Source organism: Lycorma delicatula, chromosome 4 (genome assembly GCF_047948215.1).
Source record: "Lycorma delicatula isolate Av1 chromosome 4, ASM4794821v1, whole genome shotgun sequence".
NCBI classification, from domain to species: domain Eukaryota; kingdom Metazoa; phylum Arthropoda; class Insecta; order Hemiptera; family Fulgoridae; genus Lycorma; species Lycorma delicatula.
This window is the reverse complement of record NC_134458.1, coordinates 116,163,056-116,176,464: the sequence shown is the minus strand read 5'-3', so window position 1 is coordinate 116,176,464 and position 13,409 is coordinate 116,163,056. Positions and strand designations below refer to the sequence as shown.

Genomic DNA, 13,409 nt, shown 5'->3' with positions numbered 1-13,409 from the left:
ATCTAAGGACCAACCCAGGGTCTAATTTTCCCCTTTTTGGTAGCCATACAAAAAGCTCATAGTGTTGTGTGTGTGTGTCAAGTGGAGGGGGGTGTAAATCCTGATCTGAATTCTTCCTAATATAATACAGTAGTAACATTATATATATATATATATATATATTTTTTTTTTCTTTAAAGTGGTTAGAAGAATGTTTAAAATTAAATTTTATAAACAAATTAACAATTAATAAAATCCACCTTACCAGCATTTTGATATGAACTCAAGATTTTTCGGCTTACTTGAAAGCCATTATCAGGAGATAAAATTATTTCATGAAAGTTAAAAATTTAAAAGATCACAGTTACAAAAAACAGTCATGACTGTACAGTCCTACCAGCATACTGAAGGAATATACATTTACTCTGGTGAATTAAAATGAAATCAAACGGAACCATGTTATCAAAGAGATAATTATTAGATTAAATTATTACTTCTTTATATTATGTTTAGTATGTTTTTAAATAATATATCGTTTTTAAAAAACTTTTGTTCATTAATTAAATTATTGTTATTACAATATATATGATATTTTTCCAAATTAGAAGTATCATAATATTCATAAGAAACATCTAAGATTTTCATGAAATTATTATGATTGTATGTGTGACCGTATTCTATTATTTGTTTGGCAAAGTTGGAGTTTTCTGGTTTATTATTTTTAATGCTATTTATGTGCTCTTTTGTATGTGTGGAAAATTTGCGATTGGTCACACCCACATATATCAAGTCGCAATCCTCGCAAACAAGACTGTATACTCCCTGTTTATCAAATTTGGTATCATTATTATATGATTTTTTATTAAAATTATTATTAATATATATTATAAATTTGTTATTAGTAGAATATGCAGGTGTTAACCCATTTTTTAAATCTATTTTTCAATTTTTTGACTGAAAGGTGTATATTAATTTTTTATGTATATTTTATCCTTTTTATCAGGTAATAATTTTGTATTGTTATTTAAATTAATTTTATTATATAATTTGTTTATAGAGCTGACATTATAACCGTTAGCAATGTTTTTAAGGAGTATTAGCAGTATTTCTTTATTTCTCATATAAATCCCGAATTTAAATCCCAGATAAACAGGAAGTATACAGTCTTGTTTGTGAGGATTGCGACTTGATATACGTGGGTATGACCAATTGCAAATTTTCTGCACGTGCAAGAGAGCACATAGGCATCAAAAGTAATAAACCAGAAAACTCAAACCTTTCCAAACATATAATAGAATACAGTTATACATACAATCATAATAATTTCATGAAAAACGTAGATATTTCTTATAAATATTATAATACTTCTAATTTGGAAAACACGGCAATACAAGAAAATAATGCAGCTATACTAATAAAACACTGAGCACTACACAAATGAAAACAGGAGTCAATAATTGTGATTAGTCTAAAATTAATTCTTACCTGTTGTAGCTATTACATAATAACTATTTTTTATTGTAATATTTTTAAAAATGTTATTGATAGATTTAAACTTTTTTGTCATTTTATTAGCTATTTGAGAAAACTGTAAGAGAAATAATACAACTGAAAATTTAAGTATATATACCGGAGTATAAGTCCAAACATTACTTCCAGTTATGAAATACCATATAAATATATCAAATGCAATAAGAATTAAGTAAGAGTAAAATCTTTTTACTGAAAATTCATTTAAATCATTTCTGTTAACAACTGTATAAATGTTATCATAAATCGGCAACAATTTATCTGTAGATTTCAATGCTTTATGTAATTTATAATATTTTTTCCACCTCAAAAAAGCACCAGATAATGATATTATACCAAATATATCGCAGGAAATTACTTCTAAACCTGATGATGACATAATAGTAAATTCAAGATGAGTTCGATTCTCACTATAATAACGATAGTTAAGATACACTGAAATACCACTGGATCCGATTAACATCAATGTAAATATAAAACATATTATGTAAGTTGTTACATGCAATGAAGTATTGTTAATTATTATTTTTTTTTTTTTTGAAAAAACGTTGTCGATTGCATTATGAGGGGTTATACATAATAGTATACTGGTGTAAAACGGAACTTTTTCCTTCAAAATAAATAATAAATCCATTTTTTGTATGAAAAATTTTCCAAATTTTTTTTTTTACGTTTACTATCGTTAAGTTCACACTTAGAAGTGTTACTACTTAAACTTTGTTTTTATTGAATAAAAATCGATAAGTGTAGGTTATTCATTAACAAAAGTGACAACTTGCTATTTTATATTTTTTTAACAGAATTTTTTTTTTTAAGAGTTCAGTAATAAAAATATTTTCTTTTTTACGATCAGTTACTCAGTCTTTAGAAAAGTTATATTTATAAATAATGAGGCATTATTCATAGAAGTATACTGAGGTAAAATTGATTTTTTCAGAATATATAATAAATTAATATTTTATGTGAAAAATTTTTCAAATTTTGTTTTAATATAATTTATTTATTGTGTATTACATTATACAATAATTGTATTTAATAGAGATTTAAATTTAAATAAAACTATCTCAACTTGCGTAAATTTGTTTGTTTAATGCTCAAAAACGACTGATATTGATTTGAATGAAATTTTTTGAATAAATTTAGGTTTTATTGAAATTTTTGGATTATCTTTAATTAATATGTTAAAGGAATACGACAGAAATGTAATTTGTCTAATGCGTACATACAGGAAGCGTTAGATAAAATACCATAATTGAAGAAAACATGAATAGAAGTGTAAAAAAATAAGGACAGAGAATAAGTTTGCTGAGGTTTGCAGACGACATCACAATAATTGCGGAAAGTGAACAAGATTTTGCACACTTGTTACAAAGCATGGAGGAAATTTTTAACATGAAGATTAACACATGGAAAGCTAAAATAATTGTGTGGAACAAAAAAGAGATTGAACTAACATATTACTTAATGGAAAGGAAATTGAAGAAGTTAAGTTCACAATTTTCGGGAATAAGATTACTAGTAATGGACAAAGTAAAAAAAGTATAATTAGCCGGATAAATCATGCAATAGGCTTTCTACTACAAGAAAGATTTACTTTCTTCCAAGACTGTTCCAAAACTAGGAAAAGATTATTGAAGAGCTATGTATGGAGAATAAATAGCATTGTGTGCAAACGAGACATGCAGTATAAGAACTCGGGGGAAAAAAAATTGAAGCCTTTAAACACCTTATAACACCTTATGATGTTATAGGAAAATGATGAAAAAATGGTTTTGTGACGAAGTTACAAATGAAGAAGTTTTAAAAAAGTAGGAGAGAAGAAGAAGCTGTAGATAATGTTAACAAAAAGAAGAGTTGGGAACTAATTGGGCATATACTTCTTCATGAAAACATTGTGAAGATAACGGAGAGTTATGTGTAAGGAAAGTGACCAAGGAAGGTTTAACTGACTTAAGAAAGGTTTTCGGGGTCCACCAGGATCGCCGTCGCTGTGTATCCCCCATGGAACGCTGTAAACCCTCATGGAAGGACGACACAGGTGGCACCCGTTAAAGCACACGTGGTGACGATGATAAAGCCTTTGCGCGTTTTTATCATCACATCATGAGAGGAAGTGGATTTTTAGTGGATCCTACCGTGCAGGCGATGAACCCCACACCCCTGCTGGGCGTTTGGTTGAGGTACATTTTTTCACTTCCAACGTAAAACAAAAAAAAAAAAAAAAAAAAGTAGGAGAAGGTTACCGCAGTTTAGTATTAAGGTTGCGGACCTGCAGAACCAGCTATCCTACAAAGGGAATTATCTTGCAGTATGTATGAATGTAGTTTAGTATGCTACAAGGTATTTCCCTTTGTAGGATGGCTGGATAGGAACAGAAAATTCACAGCGCATATGAACGAAACCGTAAAAAAAGCCGAAAGGTCAGCTTTTCATTTGGGAGGGGGGATTATATTGAAGGGTTGTAAACTTTGTTTGATGTACAAATAAATTTTCCTTTGAACCCTGATGAACCGTGGATTATTTTTCGGACAACCTTCCTACTCCTATTAACATGTATCAACGGTGAAACTGATACGTTCATGCGCAGGGAGTCACGGTTAGTGCTAGACCTGGTGTTTGTTACTGAAGGTGATTTTGGCTACTACCATGACTAGGAGATGCTACAGGAGGAGAGCTTATCGGACCATCAACTGATAAGATTCTCCTCTGAAGTACAGCAGAGGGTAGAACCTCCCGCCAAATTGGCAACTTCTAGGATAGGGTGCATTAGGTTTATGCACAGAATTAGACGAAGACTAGTAGAGAGGGTTTCACCTGAGAAGTATATAGTAAAGAAGGATAGGAGAAGGATATAGTAAAAGATGAGTGCAGCTACTCTGGAGTCATGTACACAAAACAAAGGCAGAGGCTCGGGTATTAGTTGAGTGATGAAATTGGGCAACTACATCGGCAATCTTGCGCCAAAAAAGAGCTCACCAGAGAGCAAATCGAAGAGGTGATCCTGCGCAGATTGAGCATACCCGTGCAGAGTATATTGCGTCTAGACCAGCCTTAAAAGCTGCGATCAAAGTGGCGAAGAAACAGTGCTGGGATGAACTCTGTCGTGAAATCGACGATGATCCGTGGGACAGAGTTTATCGGCTGGCGGTGAGAAAGCTTTGTCGATCCTTGGTGTAGGAACAGGTGAGAACAAGTGTGAGGGTACAGTTCCCGTACCGGGAAGATCTCCAAAGAGAACAGATTAAAGCACAGGAGGTTCTACCCTTTCGAACCGAGGAGCTCATCCGGGCTGGCAGGAGGATGAAGGTACACAAGTGCCCGGGTCCGGATGGGATCCCGGTGGAAATCGTTCGTATCTTAGTGGAGATAGCACCGGTTGAGACCCTAAGGATGCTGAATGAAATAATGCATTTCTGAGTTATGGAAGCGGGCTAGTTTCGTCCTAATAAAGAAATCGGGCGCTGAGAGGCATGCGTTGTCCCTCAGACCCCAATGTCTCATCAATAATATGTGCAAATTATTGGAGTGGATGTTGACAGTAGACTCAAGGAAGAAATACTAGAAAGAGGAGGACTCAACAGCGGACAGTATGGATTTAGAGCGGGGGGAACCAAGATTGACGCTGCCAGCGAGGTTGTCAGGATAGTGGATGGCGCGGAGGCGGGCACCTGGAGGACCAGATTGATACCAGAGGTGGTCCACCTTGACGTAAGAAATGCCTTCAACTCCCTCATCTGGGAATCAATTTTCCGAGCGCTGGGGGAGTGAGGGGATTAGAGGCTATTTGCGAAAATTGGTGCAGAAATATTTAGACGAGAGGAACCTCATCTACAGGATGGAAAGTGCGAAACTATGGTTTCGTTCTACTCACGCTGCCATGATGCGTGATTGGCAGAACAGGTGGGATGCGTCCACGAAGGATAGGTGGACGCACCGATTGATCTTCAGATCGAGCCGTAGGTCGGAAGGGGGTTTAGTGAAACCAACTTCTGGCTCACGCAATTTCTGACGGGGCATGGGGGCTTCAAGACTTATCAGCGTGGACAGAGGATGGCTGAGGACCAGTATTGCCCGTATTCTGGGGAGCCCGACACGCCCGAGCACGTTGTGTTCTAGTGCCCTAGGTGAGAGGCGCAGCGGCGAAGGTGTGTGGCGGCCACCGGAATGAGTAGCCCAGAGGATTTGATTGTCATGCTGAGAAGCGAAGCCAACTTTGGTGCAATAGCGAGCTACGTGTTGGGGGTCTTGAGGGCCAAAGAAAGAGGGGGTGAGAGACAGCTCTGCGTGGAGCCGACGTTCGTCTGTATTTACATGGGTGGGTGGCGATGCTGAAGTGTAGGGACTCTCGCGTGGGGTCTAGGGAGCCAGCTTGGGGGCTGGCTCCCTAGACTGGGTAGACGTCTTCTTGAAGAAAGAAGTGGAGACAGGACGACCTGAGAGCAAACGTCAAGTCCTAAGTATAGGTGAAGAAAGGGGCCACAGAGGGAGGGGTATAGGACAGCCTCCTGCGGAGCAGTGGATCGTTCGCACTTGCGTGGATGGGCTACAATGATGATGCACGGGGACTCTGGACTAACCCCGCCCCCCGACCTTAAAGGTACCTCTCGGGGTTGTGTAATGCTTATTCGTGGGTCTGGTCCCGGGAGGGGAGTATCGGTGAGATAGGAGTTTTAGTCGGTAGGGCGCAGCCATACATACACACTCTTAATAACATCTTGCGGAACCTATTAGCGAGCCCGATACTTCGCCCGTAAATAGGGTTTCTCCCACTCATCGAAAAAAAATAAAAAATTCCCTCCTACTTCGTTGTTGAGAGTATATTCTTCAATACAATTCATTATGAAACATACACTTCAGCATGTAGTTATACTATTGTATTTTTCAATTATTCAACTAATTTTAGTTTAATTTAATACAATTTTGCTTTTAAATATCCCCTTCCCAAACAAAAGAAATCAACTGTATTTATTTAAGTTTAGATACCTTGAACAGTCTACTAAAAATAATAGTCACCTAATCTTGAAAAATAACAATACCCACCTCTTTAAAAACGGAGAGACTTTTTTTTGTGCAATTCGATAAAATATTTCAGTTTAAAAGAAAGGACCTTATTGTAATATGTATTGTGTACCTTCTGTACCATTTATTTTTTTTTATAAATTACCGATCCGTTTGAAAGGTATATAAAATCTTTTAACCAATTTATTTAAAATAAAATAATAATAATAAAATCAATTCTCTTGGATTTCCCTAACGTGAACGTAAATATGTGTAAATAATTTTCCTTAACGTCTTTTGAATAGTATTTTATACATTTAGTACCTTCCCGTATTTACTTTAATATTATTTCATGTTTTATATTTTAAGTTACTAATTTTTACTCTAATCACATCTATTTCTTTTACGGTTTTATCATGGTTTCCTTTGATCCATCCAGTCAGATGCTGGGGAGTTTCTATTTTGTCTATGGAATGGCATATCTACCCATTCCTGATTCGATCTATATAATGTATTGTTATAAACTGAACAGAAAAAAAAATTTATTTATCTAATCTGTTTGTAATTATTTCCATTCCAAGAAATCATAAGAACAGAAAATATTGTTCATAAAATACCCACAGATATTCTCGCTATATGAACATCATCTTACTGAAATTCAATATCAAAAAACAACATTTTGTGCATATTAGCATGTAGCTGTTACGATTTTGTTGTTACAAAGAAATAAGGACTAATTAAAACTACACAATTTATCATAAAACCAAACAATTAACATTTTATTCGTTATGATTTTCGGAAGACAAGTATTTAAACTTTTGTTTGTTAACTTATGCTGTTAAATGGGAATGAGTTTACTCTGAAACAATTAAATTATACAACAGCAATCGTGCGTAATACACCAATGAATTTTCTATTAAAGTCTAGGTAGATTATTTGGAAGAATTTACTGACAGATTTTAATTTTGTATGAATGAAAACATTTTGTAGGATTCATCCCGATACGTTTAGCAAAGTGAAAGACATCTTACTGCTCATTGAGGGTCGGATAGAATCTTTATATTACCCGTTTTGTATTTTCAAGAATCCGAAAAGTCGGCTAAACGATCAACGTGATTATCTAATGTATTTTTGGTTTTTAGAAATAGTTTTTATTATAAAAAAAAAAATAATATTCCGTATTAAGGCACATTACATTTTTGATATTTTTTCAATACTTACAAACTAAATGAAAGGCGTAACGGCAACAATACATGTTGCACCGACCATTTCTCTATATTTGCTCACAAATAAACTGCATGAAATGTACAAGAAAATGTATTATATCCTATTTCCCTTATTCCAATTACACTCAATAATTGTGAAATTGAAAATCGTTATACGTATACTAGTGTCGAATCATATAAAGCTAATACGGTTTGTTTACGCTAATAACAAATAATAATTTATTTTTTATTATAGTTAAAAAAAAAATATTATTATAAAATTACCTGGCGTAGTTTCGATTGATGGTAATCCAGTTATAGTAAAAATATTGTTATTTACGAATTTACTATTATAAAGCGAAAATTTTTCAATTTTTTCATTAATTACTTTAAAACGTTCGTTTATATTAAAAACGACTTCAATAAATTGTAACCAAATTGAAGATAAATGATAGTAACCCATGAGGAATGGTAAAAGATAAACATCAGAATTATTTATATGAGATACCATTCTGTCTAGTATTAAAATAATGGTTAAATATATTAACCATGATAATGTTAAATATGATACTTTATTTGTATTACAATAATGATCTAATTTTTTATCTATATTGTATAATTTTAATGATAAATCAAATACTTGACGACATTGCCAAGATGCATGCATTACAGCTGTTGCTCCCGATAACAATAGCGTTGCAATGTCTAAAGTTATTGCAGTTAAAATTGTTGAACGATTAGCAAAATTATAACCTTTTCTGTTCGATCTAATATTTGAAATAAACTCGTAACATCCTAAACTTGCATATATTATAAATATAGTTACACTATAAATAAAGCCTAACGTTGACGTTTCCATGACTGTTCCGTTCGTAGTTTTACGTAATCGTACCGGAGCTAAACCTATTAATTTCCAAAATAAAAATATAATTTTCCAAGTCATTAAAATAAAATTTAAATTTACACTATACTATTTATTTTCCTGTAATATTTTTATATATCAATTTATTTTTTATAATGAAATTATTACATCGCAATGATGATTTAAAATTATATTTAATATTCAACTGAATTTAATAATGTATTACAATTATTTTTTTAGAAAAGTAAAATACAATGAAAAGTAGTAAATAGTTACAAATAACACAAATTTGAAAGTAGTAACTTTAGCAAAATAGATTTGTGTTGAATAAGCTTTTTGTAATACAGAATTTTATTTTAATATAAAAAAAATTCAATCTAAAACAACAACTTTGAAATAGACATTAAGAAATGACAAGCCCCGCCTGCTGTTTAATATTTTATTTAAAGAAAGAATAAACAATAAAAACTACAGATAATTTTCTTCATAAAATAAATCAAAACCATTTTATAAATTGATAAAATCAAATTGAATTACAATGTAAATGTATACCATTTATCCTTTAAGTTATAGGATAAATTATTTTCATTTTTTTCGTTGACAGGTTGAGTACTCTTTTTTTCCTCGTTTAACAGGCCATGTTTGAAATTAATGTGTATGTTTGATATAAAAGATATACAAATTGTTGTTGACACTGGCTGATATTAAGATAATACAAATATTATACGGTAGGTGTAAATTGATCAGTAGAATTTTAAACGTAATTTAATTATTTTAATAGATATCGTTACCCTTGATAGAATTAAAATGACAGCCAGAAAAATTATTTATCAAATATAAGTTATTAAATAACAAATAAAAGAGATATACTGAAAGGCTTTTAAAATAAAAATAGCTAAGAAACGGTCAAGAGATATTTAATTAAATTTATAACTGAAAAGTATCCCAAATGAAACTTTATTTATTATATTTCCCGGCTATGCCGGTCAAATCATTATTAACAAAATAAGATTTAAGTATAAAAATTCTTAAATTTAAAAAAAAAATGTTTGAATATAGGGGCTTCCTTACTCTTGCGGAAAATTTAGGAGACTTTTTTTTTATAAAGAAGTGATCCTTAACAAAATAAGGAAAAATAATTTAAAAGAGAATTGTTTAGAACACTGAAAAAATAGAGTATAACTTTTATAAAAATAATGAAAAAAATTGCTTCTCATTTTGGGTCCGAATATAATACAGGTGCCAAAGCTACTTTAATTTTAGTAGCCCTTTTAACTGATAAAGAAAAGTATAAATTAAAAAAATAATAATAATGATGAAAAGAATTAAAGCCAAAAAATAAAAAAAAGAGTATATAATTTTTAGTGGGTAATAAATAAATTAAAAAATATATATATTTTTAAAAATATTCATAAATAGATAAAGCTTAACAAATTTTCTTAAGTAAAGTTTTCTCTAAATCTAACCCTCTTCAATAAAGGCTAAAATAAGAAAATAAAATCTTCAAAAAACGTTTTTACAATTTACGTCCCGGGTTATTAAAAAAAAATTATAGACATTTCTTGATAGCCGTATATCCTCTTATGAAGTATAAACTTTCAAAAAATATTTGAAAAATATTTGAATTAAGGGAAATAGAGGAAAAGAACAAAAAACATATATTTAAATTTTAGGAGGAAGGGTTGAATTTTTGAAGAAAAACAAATTGGATTATTTACACAGTAACAAATTTGCTTTAATAATGTTTGCTGTAAAATCGAAATCTGTTTTTCCGCTAAAACTCGTATTACGACAGGATCAAAATAATATTTGGAATAGTTTTTTTTAAGATAATTCCTACATTAACTACTATAGTTAGGAAAGTATTGCAACAATGACGTTATATCGCAACCTTTCAAAGTACTATTGTGAATTGCTGCTAGCATTCAACAATACATTCATGGTACATCAGTTGTACTGGTACAAAACATTTGCCAAGTTTTTATTTACAAATAACACAATACATTTATATATATATATATAATTTTCCTTTTCAGTTCATAAAATGAACTTACAAGTTTTATTTTTATCTTTAATACTAACCATTCGTCGTGATATGTATTACTTTGGTTAATATCTTCTTTTTTCCCCCTTACCCTTTCTGGAAGCGCTTGTGGAGCATTACCTCCGACAGGGGAAGTATACAGCCATCAGATTGTAATCATATTGCGGAGTGCCCGCAACTTCATTGCGCGAAGACGACCCCCACATGGTTGGGGGTCCTCTAAGCGCTCAGGCGCGGGCCTGTCCGGCCCGGCACCCTCCGGCGTCGAATTCCCCGTCGTGCTTCCTCCGAGGCATGTAATCTGTCATTCACTTTCTTAACGTAGACCTCTATAACCTTCCATTCAAGAGGTCCTCTCATCATAATTCTCTGACTGTCTTCTGGATTAAACATGATCTTTGAGCCCAAGGCTTCCAGCATCTCTTGGCGTTCATTCTCAAATCGTATAAAACTAAAATAAACATGTAGAGGGGTCTCCTCCTCAGCACACGTGGGACAATGGCCCGAGTGGTCCAAACAGAATCTTCTGTACAAGTAAGCTCTGTAGCCTCCATGGCCCGCCAGAAACTGCGTTAAAGAGTAACCCAGCGAGCCATGAGTCATTCGGTATCAGCTTCAAATATCTCCGACAATGCGGTGCGTGTACCACCCTCTCGTCCCTTTGTCCCACTGCTTTGCCAGATTGCTAACAACTCCTCTTCTATATCAGCAGAAATTCTCCTCTTATCGGCAGGAGATAGAGATCCCAATGCCCAAAGTCTCTTTTTTGCTCAATCAGCAGGCCTCTTGGTAAAAGGCCAACCTTAAACAGCATTCCCTGTGTGAAGTCTCGAGTCATCCTAAATATTTCGCGTACTTAGTGACGCTCCCCCACAATTCAGCCCCGTACAATATCGTGGTGTATGCAACTCCCGCCAGCGGTATTCTTCGCAACTGGGTCGGACCACCGCAGTTGGGTAGGAGAACCTCATCGTCTTCTCCGCTTTGGCAGCCCCTTCGATGGCTTGTGTTCCAAATCGGAGCCTCGTGTCTACCCAGACCTCGAAGTATTTAATCGCAGGTCTGGCTTCGATCCGTCTTCCCGCCAAGGTGAGTCTCAGCTTCGGGCGTCTCTTGGCGAAAGAAATTGCCAACATCTTTATTTTATCAGGGGCAGCGTGAAGCCCACTCCCGCCATCCACTCTTTGATGGCTTGATAAGCATCGCATATCTAAACGGTAGCCTCGCGAAATGTGTCAACATATTATGTTTAAATATTAGTTAATATCTAAAAGATCGTTAGTCGAAAAGCTTCCAAAGTAACTGTAGACAATCAGAAATAATTAGTATTAATATTAATCAGAAAAGGCAACTAATATTATATATTTTTAGAGTTTTTGTTGGTTTCAATCGAATGTAAATTCTTTACGTTAAAAAAGTATTAAAATAGATTGTACCCCGGTTATCGAATGAAGAACCCTGGTCTACTAGACAGACGAAAAACTTCAGTCTTGAAGGGTTGCAACTGGAGTTCCACTTTGAAATAAAAACGACTTTCTTTTTAATCAAAGATTATTTAACGATAAGATTTTTATATAGACAACCGAACGGTATTCAACAAATTCATTGAAAGTGTATGGAGATAAAATGACGTTAACAGTACTGATTTAAAAAAATAAATAGTTTCCTTATTCTAAGTATATAAATTATATGTGTAAGTGATACATAAGTTTCCTCATTATGTAATCCGTTAATTTTTCTGAATATTGTTATTTATCACTAATAACTTTTACGTAATAGATCAAATTTGAAAATAGCTGACAACACAGTTGTAAGACTTTCCCATTACGCGGTTTTTTCTGATGCACGGCTTACACACACACACACACACACACACACACACACACACACACACACACACACACACACACACACACACACACACACACGTAACTTAATTTAAAATATTTATCATTTTATTTAAATACAATATTTTTTGTATATTTAATTCAATGATTCTAACTAAAGCGCGCGCGCATACCGTATTTCATTCGCACGGGTGTGGCGGTACTTGCGGCCACTCTAAATATTTTTTTACACTTTAAACATTATTCATTTATTTAATTCTACCGCTCACCTGTAACGTCACAACATAGCAATCGACTACAGCGGCTGTGCGTCAGTGCTACACTACGCTCCTTGTGGTAAGAGGGGGTAATATTGATGCAGTATAGTTGCACTAGTTTATACTTAGCCACTGGTTTATTTAGAACATTTTTTGAGGTTGGGGTGCGACTTTGCGAAAATGTTTTTTAGCTAATATTATAATTTTTTAATTGTTAACAAATGTGTCTAAGAAAAATAGGACCTTAATTAGGCAAAATCTCGAGATACTGAGGGTGATCTTGCTCTAAAGTCTCACCTCCTTGACCTTTTAAGTTGAAAATTTAATGCATCAATGGCCCATATATAGAGGTAATCTGACCATGTTTGATCAAAATCGGTCCAGTAGTTCTGAAGAAATAAGTGCAAGACTGAATACACACATGTACATACGAACATCCGGAAAATTTAAATCCGGTTTTTTGGGTTCCTTAGGTGTCTACACGTAAAGATCCGGTGAAAACCGCAAATGCCTAAACTGAACCCATTACAATATTTTCCCTTCTAAAGCTATAGCTCTGCTACAGCGCTAGACGGGAAAGTAAGAACTGCAAAACAAAACAAAAATATTTTTTTCAATTTTTCTTCTTTTTTACTTTTATTAATTAGTGCCAAACGATAAACAAATGATTACTCCCAATCAACTAGA

At 33.4% G+C, this 13,409-nt stretch overlaps 1 protein-coding gene across 3 annotated transcripts in view; it reads right to left on the bottom strand.

The window, feature by feature from the left end:
• Positions 1-13,409, bottom strand: part of LOC142323790 (putative gustatory receptor 28b) — a 70,047-nt gene that overhangs the window by 23,865 nt on the left and 32,773 nt on the right. For 2 of the 3 annotated variants that reach the window (XM_075364005.1, XM_075364002.1), the window contains exon 1: positions 245-376. The exons of the other annotated variant lie outside the window; for it this stretch is intronic. In XM_075364005.1, the coding sequence (XP_075220120.1) occupies positions 245-250 (6 nt within the window). In that variant the 5' untranslated portion in view covers positions 251-376. Of the gene's footprint in view, positions 1-244; positions 377-13,409 lie in introns of those variants that run through there. 3 annotated transcript variants of the gene reach the window in all.